Genomic DNA, 16,326 nt, shown 5'->3' with positions numbered 1-16,326 from the left:
CAACCTTCTGGCCGTTCAACCACAGGGCCGAAGGTCAAAACCTTGCTGGGACACACTTCTCCATCTATTGACCCCTTTGTTGGACAGCAGCTCAGTCCCTTTTATTGGTCTATCAGAATCTCCCTCAGGTATGATCCATTCTTTCTACCAGGAGTCTTTTGGAGCATAGTGAAGACTGGTGTATCCACTCTTAGCAGCCAGAAGCATTCCAACCCCGTCTAGGACTTCCCTTCCACCTGGAGCTGAGGTCTTTTCTCCACGGATTTCAACTTATCTTCCTCCTTCAACCTCCCCACAGGATTTGGAGCCCTTGATGCCGAAGCCCCTACCGGTGCATGCTTCTTTGGTACCGTTGGTGAATCTCACTGTGGTTCCAGAACCCACTCTGTGGACTTCTAAGCTGGAGCCGACCCACCCACAGGACTGTGACTTGCCTGCCGACACCAGAATCCCTAGCATAGCACCATCTACATTTCAGTTGCTTTGACAGCTGCAAGTCCTCTCATGGCAGCTCCTCTGGAGATGGGCTCGGAGTGGGGTGTGACCCTGGTTCCGAGGTTCTTTCTCTGTTTCGGGCTTCCATCCCTCTTCAGGCAGGCCTGCCTTCCAGATTATGGAGAGTGTGCTTGACTCAGGCTCGCACTTGGCACCCTCTGCTCCGGAATGTCATATATACGTGTCCTCTGGCTCACAGCTGTCAGTCTACTACATTGGGGCAACAGGCACGGGACCAGCAAGATATCCTACCGCAGTGTACTGTCTCTTGGAGTTTTCTTCAGACCTTCCTCCTGATGAGCCACCCTGTAAGAAATCATGCAAGAGGAAGCACATTGATTAGCCAGAAGGATCTCTCTCCAAAGATGTGGTTTACGATGAGGGGGAAGACTCCCTACAGTTACCCCCTGAAGGTGTCTCCTTTGGAGATGCACTGGAGATCTTAAAGCAGAGGGACGACTAGAAGCCCCCCAACCCTTCTGTGGAATCTGTATTCTTGCAGGCTTTCCATGCCCTACTCTCTACTTCCTGGGTGACCCCGCCTGCAGACGAGTTGGTCAAGCTCATTGTGCAGCATGCTTGGAAGACCCCTGACACCACCAAGTCAGTCCCTCGGGCATCTGACAAAATACTGTCCTCCAGACGATCAACCCAACTGGTCCAAGAGTTTATCAGTAGATGCTATGGTGGTGGTGGTGGTGGCCACAAAGAAGGAACTCGCAGAAGAGTGTTATTGTCCATCCTCTAGAGTCTCTGGCATTGGACACCTTAGGGAAGCGGGTTTATGCTTCAACATCCTTTACCATACGCTCATTGAATATTTTGGCACATTTTACCGGTCTTCAAATAGGCCTGATCACAAAACTCTCAGAAACCTTAGGAGCAGTGTCTGATGAGGTATGCAACAATGTTTCCTCTCAGCTTGCCACCCTAGAAACCATCTCTAACTCATCCATGTGGTTGATTGGACATACAACCGAAGGAGTGGCCAGAGCAGTGAGGGTGCAGGCATTATGAGATGTCACGCGTGGATACACTTGTGTGACTTTACAGACTGTCTTTCTTTGTCAGCGCTCCTATTGAAACTGCTTCTGTATTTAGCCCAAAAGTTAGGCACATTAGCCAGGGATGCGGACGGGAAGATCCTTTCTGTTGTGGTTGTGCTTTTCTACTCCTCAATGATCCTATAACAGAAATCAGAGAAGTGGAAAGATGTCGTTCAGGATGTTCGAAGGGTCTTTTTGTGACACAAATGGCGAGTTTTCTCCATAGGGAAGGGGGGGGACTTGTCAGGAAGATGCCCCTCCTGTGGCAGAGGGGGGGGGGTCACATAACCAGGGCTCCAAGGATTCCTTCTCTGGACAGCCCTATCAGCACTCCTGAAGGGTGGCCATATTGCTTGCCTGTGGAAGCAATCGGGGGATGATTCTCTCTGTACCACTTAGCCTGTCATTTAGTAACATCAGATTCCTCGATGCAGATAATTACCAGAGGTTACCATATCCCCTTCGATCTTTATCCAAGGCCGCGAAGGCAAATCCCTGACGTTCCACCCTGTCGGAGGGATGCCACAGCTCAAAAAATTCTAAAGCTGTTCGAAAAGTCATCCAAACAGTCCCACCAGACCAAGTAGGATTCTGATTTTACTCCGGGTTCCTTTTTAATGCCAAAAAGGACAGGGGACTGGAGGCCAATTCTAGACCTCAGTATCTTGAACAAGTTTGTCAGGCAGGCAAAATTCCAGATGGCCACAGTTCAGTCTATCCTTCCTTTCTGGAAAAAGATGATTAATGTACTTAATAGATCTTCAGGATGCACATTACCACATAAAAATGGAGAAACGTTCCAGAAAATATCTCCACTTCCAGCTGGGAGCCAGTCATTACCGATTTCAAGCACTGCCTTTTGATCTCACCACAGCCTCCAGGGTGTTCAAATGTATGGCAATAGTAACAGCTCACTTGAAACTGCAAGGATTCCGGGTGTTTCCATATTTAGACAATTGGCTCCTTGCAGCCCCCACCAAGCATTGACTGCTTCATGCCTTACACTATACTCGATCTTAGGCATCTCAGTAATCAGCCAAGTCAAAACTGGTACCCACTCAAAGCTTAGAATTCATTGGAGCAACATTCGACATGAAATCTTGTCTGGTTGCTATACCTCATCACAGATTGCAAAGGTTAAGGTCTCTGCTCCAAGCGATACTCTAATCTCTCAAGATATAGTCCCAGCTCACTTAAGTCTTACAACTACTAGGATCAATGGCAGCTGCACTGCTTCGATGGCTCCTAGCAACACAGTGGTCTCTATTAATACACCCCATGGCTTACCCAATCCACATAAACCATTGTAAGCAGGATCTGCATTGGTGGATGACTCCAGAAGAGGCATTATGGAGTTACCCTTTTTCACCCCCTCAACCCATGGCTGTAGTCTGCAGACACATCCCTGATGGGGTGGGGGGCATTTTCAGGGAAAGACTGTCCAAGGCACTTGGTCCTCCTTGGAGGCCAGTCTGCATATCAACGTCCTAGAACTGAGGGCAGTGCTTGTAGTGTTGCAAGCATTCCAATCTGTCCTTCCATCGGGGACAATTGCTGTCCAATCAGACATGTCTATTGTGTAGTACATCAACAAACAGGCAGGAATCAGATCCTATCCGTTATGTCAGGAAGCCTTGAGAGTATGGCAGTGGGCGATAGCTTTCAAATGCATTCTGATAGCAATGCACATTTTTGGGAATTCCAGCATGATTGCGGCCAAACTGAGCAGAAGCATTCTTTCTCCCTCATGAGTGGTTTCTCAATCCCATAGTAGCAACAGAGATTTTTTGTCTTTGGGGTCAACCTTGCTGCGATCTGTTTGCATCTCCCATGAACCACAAATGCAGCAGCTACTTCATCATTATCCCCCCTCAGGGGCGCTCCATGACACGATTGGCCCCCAGGACTGCTTTATGCATTTTCTCCCTTTCCCCTGATACCACAGTTCTTGAAGAAAGTGCAATGGTTGAGAAGCAAAGTAATCTTCATTGCACCTTATTGGGCCCCATCAAGTCTGGTCTCCCTTTCTTTGGCCCCACCTAGTTCATTGTTCTGCAGTTGCTCAGACGAGCTTCCGCTTTATTATGTCTGCAGGCAAACTCGATCTAAAGGGAAGAGAGGCAGTATGGGTAACTTTAGCTTTAGAGTTTCTGGCTGGCGCAAGCTTGTTATATTGGCCGAGTCTGTTCCGAGGATGGAACCAAAACCCAACTGACAAGAATTATTTGAAGAATGACAACACAGGTGGAACGTTATGGTAAGAACAACTTTTTTTTTTCGCTTAAGTGAGTTTGATGAATAGTCAGACAGTGATATAGACCCATATAGCTACAGCTGCTGAAACAGTAATTTAATATAATAAAGCCCAGTTATGTAAGTGAACTTACCATAATAGATGTTTGAATGATCACTGCTCCCTCCTTCCAGTCCCCTTATTTTGTATGTTTTCTGCCAGGGTGAGGACCTTTGTTTATTTTTCAAAGCAGTGTGTCACCACACATGCCTTTGACGTTACTTGGGGAGCAGTTTCAAAAGGAGAAGAAAGTGCAAGGTGTGTGGGACACCTAGGACAGATCCAAACATACAAGTATAAAATAAATGCTTGTCCTGATCAAGGTATGGTTTCCTGGACCTCTTCAAATCATTGAAGGCACCATAGTCATGTTGTACTTAATCAAGAAAGGGGAACTTTGCTTGGGGAGCGGTTTCTGGAAAGAGTGTGTGCAGGGAATGTGGGACCCTAAGGACAGAACAAAAGCACATAAGTTTCAAGGATCTGCTTCCCCTGATCAAGGTAGTCTGCTCCTTTGAACCATCTTGTGCATCTGGGACCTCTTCACTCTGTTATAGACATTCACAGTCCTGTAGCAAGTCAAAAAGCAGGGAAGGCAGGATGTACCCCTTTAAAGACTTGGCCATGGTGGCTTGGGAAATAGCTTCACAGCACGGTCTCCCCTGCAAGCATCCTACATCTTATCAGAAAAAAGGAGCAAAACTGTGTTGCAGACGAGTTGAGCAGGACAGGAGCAGACCCTCACGAATGTAAACTACATCAATGGGTTTTCAAAGATTTGATCCATCTTTGAGGAGTTTCTCACAGACCTATATGTTTCCTCTGAACAATCAGCAGGCAAGATTCTGCTCCAGGACTTGATGCAAGAAGTCCTGGAAGACCCAGATAGCTTTTCCTTTCCTTGGACAGGAATGTTCCGATTTGCTTTTCCACACTTTCCACTGATAGCCATTGACCTTTTCAGTGCTCTAATCTCTCTCTTGTCTCCCTGTCTGGCATGAAAATTTTCAAGGGATTGTCACCCAAACACCACTCCTTATTCAACTCTGTTCAAACTGACTGTTTCAAAGGCACACTTAAGCTTTGGAACCTGGACGGCTGTTATATCCGTAGGATGTAGCCCACACATAGCAAAGGCTACTGTAGCAATGATCATTCAAACATCTACAACTGTGGTAAGTTTACTTGTACAACTGTTTTTCTGTATATTTTTAAGCACCTTGAGAATAGTCCCTTCCACTCTAATATTTGATCGTTATCTGTGCAGTAAATCGTGCTACATTTTCTTGTAACTTATGAATACTGAGTTGCATCAAGTTTTCCATTTGTAGTCTGTTCTCTTCCTTGGTTCAATTCCCCACTCCCATTCCCTGCTTGCTTGTGGTGATCTTGTACTTGGGAGTGCCCATTCATTGGTCTTATTTATGGATGATACAAATACCTGGTACCAGTCGTCAGAGCAGTAGCTAGCTGAGTTGGTGTCTCAGGCAGTCCTTAAACTAAAACTAAGGATCAAACAAGAAAAACTATCCTCTGCAATGTTTAAGTTAAATATAAAAAATCCTGTTTGCTTTTACACTCTGGTTCAGTATTATTCACCATTCATTCTTTTGTTCATTTAAATAGCTGTGACTGTTGAATGAATAGAATGTGTGTTGTGATGCTCCCTAAATGCATTGACAGTACTCTAGTTCCACATAGGTTTCATAGAAGGTTACTAGGCTAACAGTCCTAAAGCCCTTAAAAGCCTAACCATGTTTATGCAGAGTTGCCCCAGTTATCGGTGGTTAGGTGAGTGCAGTTTGCAGAGGTAAGGGTCTTTGGTAATTGATACCAACTTTCTCTGTCCAGTAGGGACATGGGCACCACCCCAGGATTGAATTTACCATCACCCATCCATTGTTCTAGGTTGCGTTTGAAAAGGGTCAGGGAGGGGCTCTGTTTCATGTGAACTGGAACCTTAATCCGGAGAAGTGGCAATCTCTGGGAAATCTCTCTCGCTCTCCAGCATGACTTAATGACAGAGGCTAGGTTATGATCCCTGGAGCAAGTGACCCTCCTGCAGTTTGATTTACAAATGTGTAGCATTTTCCATCAGGGCCAAGTCAGAGACTGCCCTGTAAGCCAGGCACAGGTGACCCCCTTAGCACTCTGTAGGAGACGGGAGATGACAGTACAGTGACAGGCCTTTCAGTTTTTCCATGTAAGACTTATTTTGTGTATCCTGTAATTTTAGTGAGAAACCTCTGTGGTCTCTCCAGTTGATGCAGGTGTTTGGTGATGAAGGTACACGCAAAAGGGAGCATTGTACTCAGTTATTGGTCTGACAGCAGAGTACAATGGAATTGTAACCTCCGTAGGTCTAGATGTAACACTTTTAAGATGTGCCACAAAAGGATTTCTTTACTACTGTAGATACATGGAAGTCAGCGTTCAGATTAGTATCAACGTGCGTACTCCGATTACGTAACACTGGCTCTGCTATTATGGGGGTGGGGGGGTTGCTGTCTGATGTAATTAGCAGGGATATGTCAGCTTTCCCAAAGGGAATAATAATGCTGCTTTTTTATGCATTTAGCTTTAATCTGTGGCTTTGGCATTAGTCGTTTGTCTGCGTTAACCCTGTCTGCAGTATATTAACATAATGGGCGAGCTCAGTGATTGTTCCTAGTTTGCAATTGTCAGCGAACTTGGTCAGCCACAGGCCATACAAGCTTGCTTGGACTTCTGAGAAATTCCGAACAGTAAGGGGCCCAACACAGAACCCTGTTGTACACCACTGGACTGGTCTCTTGCAAGAGGTGAAGTTACCCACTTTGACAGTGTGTGTCCTGTCCGGTGAGCCAGTTGGCTACCCAATTGATAACATAGGGGTTAATTCACAAATGGGAGAGTTTCTCTATAATACCTGAACAGGGAGCTGTGTCAAATGCCTTGGCTAGGTGAATATGGGAGGTGTGCACTGCCTTACCTAGCCATTGCCCCTTTCCAGCTTGGGATCAAGGCAGCCACTCCCTTCACCCTGCCCTAGCTACAGGTCTGCCAGTCATTGTGCTTGCCATGTCAAATGTTCATTGGGAAATAAATCCTTGATATTTCTGCACATTAGTAATGGTACAGGTAAGTATCACAAGCCCTTTAATTCCACATCTTCATTCTTTTGCTGCTTCTCAGGAAAAAGGTACTAATGTAAGTGAGGCCTCTTACTAGATGGACTATTTACACAAGCTGCCTTGTGAAGCTTCCCTTCAAATACTCTCCCCCTAGGTGCATGGTTCTTACATATGTCAGTCTTGGAAGACTAAAGTGTAAATTACTTGGAAACAAATTTATTTCACTAGCTTTTCTCAAGAAACTTTTTAACTTGAATCCTCTTTATGCCTTATCTCCTACATCTCGTAATGCAGAAACCTTAAAAAATCAGAGGACACCGTCTTGCGTACAGAGCAGGAGATCACTGAAAATGAAAAAGAAATTAAAGATTTGACTGTGGAGCTTGAGAAGCTAGAGGAAATGGCCACTGTTGTGATGAAGGAATGCAAAGAAGCAGAGGTAAATGATTATTATAGACTTTGTGGTATGTAGTGACTTGCTAAGAAACCATGCTTAAGTTTTAATCTGATGTCTTTCATTCATTTCTCAACTGATGGGTTCAATTCAGACTCTGATCTGACTCTGCTTCTTTGAGTGTAGGATCTTAAAACTCTCAAAGCCCTCCCTTTACCCACAATGCCCCGACAACCAAACATACCTCTGATCTCATTTGCCGCCATTGCAAACAGACGTGGATTACAAGCTCTCGGGCATTTTAGCATATTTTCTTGATTTTTTTTTCTTGTGGGCTACATGAGTGTGGTCTTTTTTTTTTTGTCTCTTATACCTGTCATGTTACCCTGATAACTTTTTCTTTTTCTGTGTTTTTTTTTTTTTAGGTCCCCATCTGGACTTGAGAGCCTACATTAAACCACCTCACCTTTGATTGCACCTTCTCTAATCTGTCTTTGTGTTTTGGCGCCATTGGATCAGAAATCCTTGGAGGTATTGTCTTCAAATTTGAAGACTCCCTCCTCAGATGGAGTGTTGACAGGGTTGCAGTGGCTGACAATAGGAGAGCTCAGTTTTGGATCCATTGACTTCTGTCTCTTCCAGCCACTCTGCATTCAAGGTAGTGGAGAGGGTCTTTATTTCTAGAGAGCGGGCACCCCTGCTCTCCTGGGATCAGACATCTTTGCCTCATTCCGTTTTGTCTTGAACCTTAATCATCCCTTTTACTGGGACAGCCTACCTGACTAAACCTTTAGCCACCCCATTAGGGCATTGTTATCTTGTCTGATACTTTATGGAGCATCCCGCCGTTGAAGTCCCTTGTATGAGAGCATGCAAAAGGAAGCACTTTGATTCCCACAGGAATCTGTCAGGTAACTGCACCGTAATTGTGATGAGGGAGGAGAGGTTCCCCCAGATTACCACCTGATGTTTCCTTTGGAGGTATTTTGGAGCTCCTTAGAGGTGGTTGGTCTTGTGCCCCCACCCAAGAGGAATCAGTGTTTCTGGAGGCTATTGCGTCTGGCCCATCGGGTCTATATTCTATTATCGCACGCTTACAAAAGTAAACGATAAATCGACCCCATGTAAGCGAAAGCTTACATCAAAATCTCAGAACAGCGATTAAAATCGCTGTTCCAAAATTTAAAAAAAACTTTAAAAGGGATCACACTACAGTGCCGAAAATGGCAAAGTAACGAAAGGGGCCAAGCAAATTCTTTCCCAGACAAAGAATTTGCTGAAAAGCCACTTCGCTATTTTGGCTTTTCGCTCTTTTCGGTTTGATCAAGAAGCATTCGACACTGTCTGCGATCTGGTAATAGGAACTCTGGCCCATTTACTTTCTGGGTGACTCCTGGCTGATGAGCTTGTTAACCTTGTTTCTTGGTGGGCATGGAAGTAACTGGACATCATTGAGCTAATGCCTAAGAGACTGGATAAGATTCTTGCACCTCCTAAGACTGTACACATTGCAGTAAGGGAGTACCTGTTGATGCAATAGACATTACGGCAGCCACACTAAAGGAGCAGAGTACTTCTGTCCATCCTCCTAATAGGGAGTATAGGGCAGTGGACAGGTTTGGGAAGCACATCTATGCTTTAGCAACTTTCACTGTTGGGTTGCTGAATTATTTATGCACTTTACAAGACTTCAGAGGTATTTAATCAAGGAGCTTACCAAATCTCTTTCGGGGTCCATGTTCTCCACGGAAGGGAATAGAATTTCCTTGCAGCTGGCTACTGTCCAGTCTGTATCCAATTCATCCATGAGGTTAATCTCACACTCTGTGGAAGGTACTTCATGGATGGTTGTTTCAGGAATTTCAATTAGAATACATGCCTGAATGTGCTTGTGTGACTCTGCAGAACCATTTAAGTTGTCTTTCGTCAGTGCACCTTTTGACAGCTCTTCACTTTTTGGCCCTAAAGTGAGAGAGACTCGAGGTGGCAGAATGATGTGGTAAGTCCCGTGGTCCTTCGCAGGAATCACATGGAGATAGTTCCCCAGGGGCATGGGGGGGACTCTAATGGAAGACCCTGTCATGGCAGAGATGGTCTGCACAAACCGGGATCTAGAGACTCCTCAGGCCCCATCAGTGCTCCTGAAGGAATGCCCAACTGTCGATCCCTGTAGGCAGTTGGGAGTCCTCTTTCCCTGCACAAGAGAGCCTGGCTAAATATCGCAAAAGATTCAAGTGCTGAAGGTTGTAGCCAGGGGTTATATCATACTATTTTCCCAATGCCCTCTGTTTTGAAGAAAATCACCTAAGTTCCACCCAGTTAGAGGGAAGCAGATTCTCTGGAAATAAAGCTTCTAGAAGTCATCCAAGAGGTTCTCCCAGACCAGAGAGGATCTGGAACTTATTCAAGATTCTTCTTGGTGAAAGAAAAGACCAGGGACTTGAGACAGATTCTGGATTTCAGAAAAATTAAACCAGTTTGATCAATATACAAAGTTTCGGATGGTTATGGTACAATCCATTCTGTTCTTTCTGCAGAAAGACGACTGGATGTGCTCGGTAGATCTTCAGAATGCGTTCTGTGACATCAAGATGAACAGGCGCTCCAGAAGAATACCTATGCTTCCAGCTGGTGGCCAGTTATCAGTTCAAAGCAATGCCCTTTGGTCTCACCACAGCCTTGAGTGTTCGCCTAATGCATGGCAGGTGTAGCAGTTCACTTGAGACCACTGGGATTCTGAGCGTTTCTAGATCTTGACGACCAGCTCCTGACTGCTTCAACCGTGCATCAACTGATTCAAGCAAGGGACTACTTAAGCTGTGCTCCCATCTGGGAATATCAGTCAATTACACCAAATTTCAATTCAAACCAACAGAGTCGAGTTCATTTGTGCTTATTTGCATACAGTCACCCAGGTAGCTTTTCTCCTGCCATCTCAAATAAACCACCTACAATCCCAGTCAAGAAAGTGATTCAAAATGCACCCCTCCTGACCCAACTGATACTTTAGGCTTTGGATTCCATGCCAGCAGTAATCTTCCTTTTCCCGCTGGCCAGGTTCCATATACGGATCCTTCAGTGGACTCTGTCAAGCTAATGGTCCATTCTTCAACATCTATTATCCATTTACAGTCAAGGTCACTCAAGCATGCAAGAGTTACCTTCTATGGTGGATTTGTTCAAATCAGCCCCATGTGGACTATCCCTTTATTCTTTGTGTTTCACTGTTGAAGTAATCACCTGTGGCTTTTCCCTGCTGTGGTAGCCCTCGGCAGGCCTGAATAGCAGAGTCAGTGTTTTTCTGCATCAGCTGCTGTCGCTTGCTGCCTGATGTCAGGTCGTCAGTGCTATAAAGGAAGGCAGCCAAATGCCATTACGTCTTTTTCTTGCCATGGAGCCCATAGCAGAAGCAGTTCGCAAGTGTGCTGGTTGGTCGCTACCAGAGTTTGAATTGTAGCTGAAAAAGTCTAAAGCTAAGTACCCCATTCAGGATCCTTTTTTCCGGCACTAACAGATGTCCGAAAAAGTTAATTGTCGCACCTGTGGAAAGCAAATACCACATCGAGACTTCCATTCATTCTGTGCCCTCTTTAATGAGAACCATTCATCGTAGAGCTCTTATTTTAGCCATGCGGTTTCATCTTCAATCCTCGCATTCCGAAATGGCATCCGCCAGCCAACAATATGTAGACATTCCAAAAAAACATAAGGATAAAGATAGACCACACAAAGCTAAGCCTTTCCTATGAGACTACCGCTAAGCAGGTTCAGTTCTCTGGAATTCTGTGAGGTGCTTTCGCAGCCCCTACTGAGACCCTTTCGGAGTCCAGTATGCCACAGAAATCTTAGTCTTCCAAGCCTTTGGTGGTCTCTGCCTTGGTTGGATCCAGAGCCAAGATGCAGGCACCAGCTTCAGAGGAGGTTTTTTGCACTACTGAATCTAGACAAAAACAGACATCTCCTCAGATTGCAGGCTTAGGCCTAGAGGCAAGGCCACTCCTAGGAAAACTACCTCTAGCCACCACTTTATTCCTGCTCCACCACCCCCAGCTCAAATCCTTAAAGTGGTGGAGGATCTTAACTTTATCAGGGGATAGTCAGGCCACACCTTCTAAAAGGAAAAGTCCCTTCTCCTGAAATACTGAGACAACAGGATTCTGAGGCATCTGATTACAAATCACTCTGGCGTGGGGTACTACAGAGGTGGAACTCTCTGCTTCGCATCTCAACCATCAGTTAAAAAAGTTCTGTACCAGGGAGCATCGCCACCTAGCTTGGACGGTGGAGGCCTTTACCTTCTCCTGGAACACCCTCTTGTGCATGCATTCCCTCCTCTGCCTCTTATTCCCAAGGTACTAGTCAAAATAAGAAGGGAGAGACCAAAGGCCATCCTTAGTGCTCCAGATTGACCCAGACAGCATTGGTACCCCTTACTGCGCAGCCTGACCTTACAGCCTCCCAGGCAGCTTCCCCTGATCTCTGACCTCTTTAACTCAGGTGGGGGAGGCAATGCACCCACACGTGCAGACAGTCAGTATGGCTAATACTCTAAAGGCAAACAAGAGGCCCCTGTTAAGCAAACTGGTCCTAGACATCACAGAGGCCAGAAGGCCCAGCACCAGAGAATCTTATGCAGGAAATGGAAAAATTATTCTCCTGGAGCCAGTCCAGAAGTGGCAATACCTCACAACCTTCCATCCCTCTTATCCTGGGCTACCTAGCAGAGCTACTTAAGAGACCTCTCCTTCTCTATTAAAATCCATGCCTCAGCCATTTCAGCTCATCTTGATACCGAACAGCCCCTGTTCTCCCATTCCTTAGGGGGCTTCTAATATCAGACATCCCAGAAGTCCACCCACCCCAGCCTGAAACCTGAATTATGTTTTGGAAAAACTAACTTTACCACCCTTCGAACCTGCTGCTTCAGCAGAACTAAGATACCTCTCTTGGAAGGCTGCTTTTCTCCTAGCTTATCACTTCAGCCAGAAGGGTTTCAGAACTTCAGGCACTGATGGCCATTGAGCCCTTCATCATCTTCCATGCAGACAGGGTCTCCCTGAGGACTAATTCCTCCTTTATGCCCAAGGTGGTATCTAATGTAACTCAACCAGGCCATACATCGACCCACCTTCTTTCCTAACCCTCAAAACAAGGGGTAAAGAATTCTGCACTCAGTAGACGTACATCGATAGCTGAGATGCTATCTGGAACGTACTAAACCCATCAGGAAAACAGACCAACTACTTGTCAGCTTTCCCCAGGGACAGGGGGAAGCCCATTTCCAAATAGATATCGCACTGTATCTATTTCTGCTGCAGACCGCATGGGGGGAACCCCCCCCCCACAAGTCATTTCATACCCATTCCACTAGGGCAGCCTCCACTTCCACAGCATTCCTCACAGGAGTTCCCACCAGGGACATCCTGGAAGCTGCCACCTGGACTTCTGTCCATACCTTTACCAAGCATTATCACCTACCTCTATTTTCTGTGGCTAGGGCAGAGTTTGCCTCAGTTCTGCAGGGCATGCTGACCCATTCCTAGGTCTCTTACTAATCCTATCACTCCTCTCCTCAGCTTTGGGAATCCTCCCACAGGTGATGACTGCAACAGTGAAACATGAAGAGCATAGTACAGTTGTGTGCACTTAATAAATGTAGATGTTAGAGTGTGTATTCACTGTTGCAGTCCTGGTTTCCCACCCTCCTCCCTTATCTTCTTTGGGGAGAAGTTTCTAACTGTGGCTTTTAGCCCCAGGACCACTTTACCATATTTACTTTGGCCTCTGACTGGTTAGACAAGAAAAGCTGATGTAATTGTATCGGCTGCCTTCCTTTATAGCATTGAGGACCTGACGTCAGGCAGCAAGCGACAGCAGACGATGCAGGAAAAACATTGACTGGTATTCAGGCCGGCCGAGGGCTACCACAGCAGTGATAACCCACAGATGATTACTGCAACAGTGAATGCACTAACATCTACATTTATGGTAACTGTACATGTTCTTGTTTCACTGTTGCAGTCATTACACTAGGGTTATCCTGCTGGCAGGCTACCTGCAGTCGGCCAGAGTTCCAAAGTCTAGGTCCGGCGTCGGTTGCCGTCACCTCTTCCCTGACGTCAGTGCACCAGGGGTATAAAAGATGCAACCAATGCCATTTTCTTCAGTCTTTCTTGCCGCGCGGTGCCCGAAGCAAAAGCAGTTCGCAAGTGCCTGTCAGCAGACTCCTGAGATTTTCGAAATTGAGTTTCAGAACCGAAGTCTTCAATAAAGCCAAGTACCCCATTGGGGAAACGTTTTCTTGCTCCAGACCGATGTCAGTAAACGTTAACAATTGTATTTCTTGTGGGAAGCAAATACCTCATAAGGACTTTCACTCTTACTGTATTCCTTGCCTAGGCCCTGACCACGACGTTACTAGTTGCCGGTTTTGTGCTAGATTCAACAAACACTATTAAGCGTCTGTTTGATTTTGCTTTACATTACTTTGGCCGAAGGTTTAACTACATAATGCCGTTGGAACAACCGACAACCGGAATTCATAAAAAAATCAGACAAGGAAAAGGACAGGCATCCGAGGTCCAAAACCAACGAATCCTCTTCTAGGCCAGTCGCTCGTACTCAGTGAGGTGCTTTCACAGCCCCTGACACCCGCTACCTCAGAGCCACAGGCCATATCCTACTCCCACGTGGAGACACCTAGGCCTGTGGAAACTCAAGGTACTGGGCCTGCGGAAACTATTTCCTCAGATGGGTCAGGAGCCGCTGAGCAGGCATCGGCTTCTGAGGGTGTTTTCAGACCTTCACAACTTACTATTAAGTCCACTGTAGCAGCCAAGGCAAGGTCAAAAACACGGTTAAAGACAAGGAAACAAGTACAGCATTCTCCTGGACAGTCATCCATGCCAAAGAAACAGATGGTTAAAGTGGCCAACGACTTAATTGCTTTGATCAGGGGTTCCCATCCCCCTCTTGATAAAAGGCCTGGGCAAGACACTGATTCCTCTGACCACGTTTGTATTTCCTCTGATTCCTCTTCAGATCAGGGATATTTTCTCCCTCCCTATGAGGACTCTGATTCAGAAGAATCTATACCTTCGGCCTCTCCACCTGAGGATTATTCTTTTGGGGAAACCCTGCACACACCATGAGGGAGCAATTCCATTGGGAGAGCCAGGATTACTCAGAATCCAAGAAAAGGCTCAGAGACTTTGCCTCAGCACAGGCCCCTGGCTATCCCCCCTGTGCATGATATTGTTGATGTTTTCTCTGAATCCAGTCTGTCTCCAGATTCTTTACCCCCTGCACCAGCCAAGCCCGACAGGTACTACAGGGTCCCTGACTCTCATAAATTTCTTTATAATAACCCTGCTGCTGACCTAGAAACAATTTCTCAGGGTCCCAAAGGGGTTAAGGCTTCCACTGCTAAAAACCCTGTCCCCTCTGATAGGGATTCTAGAGCTCTAGATAGATGGGGGAAAAAAGTTTACACTTCTGCTACTTTAGCTGTAAGGCTTTAAACTGCCAGTTTCACATGCTTAAATATCAACAGTACCTCATGTCTGTTAAAACAGAAAATGCTTACAAACTCAAAGTCCTGACAGTAAGGAAATGCAGGATTTATTGCATGCAGCTGAACAAGTGGGAAAGCATACTCTGCAATGTGGTTTTGTGATTCATTAGAGGCTTCTTGTAGAGCCACATTTATAGGCTCTGTCATTCAAATGCATGCTTGGTTGAAAGAACAAAGTTTACCTGAACATGTTAGTGAAATTATTGGATGCTCCACTACAGCATGATACTCTGGTGTTAAGGCAGAAGAGGTGTTATAGAAAATGGAGGATAAAGCAAAATCAATGCAGACAGTAAAGGATTTCTTACAGGTTCAACCACCTAGGTTTAGCAGAAACTGGCCTTCAAAAAATTAGTCCTTTCCGGTGTCAGACAGGCCACAAAGAGGCATATACAGATGCCCAAGAGGCAGATCTCAGCCCCAAGGCTCCTACAGACCTAAACAATTCGGGTGCTTCAGCCCCCAAAGGAGGAGAAGACAAATCACAACCTTATAGGAAACGGTCCCAATGACTTCCCTCTACAAATGCCAAGCACTTGCCTTTTGGCAGCACCCCTTGGGGGAAAGCTAGCACTTTTCTCACAAAATTGGCACATAATCTCCCAGGACAAATGGGTGCTGAATATTGTTTCTCAGGGTTACAGGTTCCACTTTCACACCTTTCCAAAATGAAAAGGTATGCCGGACCTGCCACAAAACCAATGGGCAGAGGCACAAAAGCAAATTGCTACCCTCATGGACATGGGAGCTATTTAGAGTACCACAGCAAGAACAGGGACAAGGATTTTACTCAAGACTTTTCCTAGTACCCAGAAAAGACAAAGCCTGGAGACCAATACTGGACTTGTCAATCCAAAATACTTTCCTGGATGTTCCAAAATTCAAAATGTCAACACTGCAGCAACTTCTACCCGTGTTGGGCAAGAAGGCTTGGCTAGTTACTTTGGACATCAAGGAGGCATACCTGCATATCCTAATCAGACAATCTTGCAGAAGATACCTCAGATTCATAGCTGGCTCAGTGCATTACCAATTCTCTGCACTGCCCTTTGGCTTATCTACTGCGCCCAGAGTCTTCACAAAATGCCTGGCACCAGTAATTGCATTTTGCAGACAGAGGAATTCAAATATATCCCTACTTGGACGACTGCCTTATTCAAGCAGAGAGCAAGGACATTCTTCTAAAACATCTGGCGTTTGTAAAAAGATTACTAATTTGCTTAGGGTACACAGTAAACGAAAATAAATCAAAACTAGTGCCCTCTCAAGAGATATTCCTGGGTGCAAGTTTAAATACAACTGCCCGGATGGCTTATTTCGCGCCAGACAAGCAAAGGCAACTGAGTCATTACTTTCAAATGATGGCAACAAAGACCCAGCTCCCTGCAAGAAAAATTCTGCAGGCCCTGGGC

The 16,326-nt window shown here is 45.7% G+C and overlaps 1 protein-coding gene across 1 annotated transcript in view; it reads left to right on the top strand.

The window, feature by feature from the left end:
* SMC4 (structural maintenance of chromosomes 4) overlaps window positions 1-16,326 on the top strand; it is a gene marked incomplete in the record, with an annotated part of 1,657,727 nt that overhangs the window by 1,310,061 nt on the left and 331,340 nt on the right. Inside the window, 1 exon segment of the mRNA XM_044070462.1 lies at window positions 7,242-7,386. Within this exon segment, the coding sequence (XP_043926397.1) occupies window positions 7,242-7,386 (145 nt within the window).

Source organism: Protopterus annectens, chromosome 4.part1, assembly GCF_019279795.1.
Source record: "Protopterus annectens isolate FY-2018-M chromosome 4.part1, PAN1.0, whole genome shotgun sequence".
Taxonomy (NCBI): Eukaryota; Metazoa; Chordata; order Ceratodontiformes; family Protopteridae; genus Protopterus; species Protopterus annectens.
This window is presented reverse-complemented; position numbering and strand designations above follow the sequence as displayed.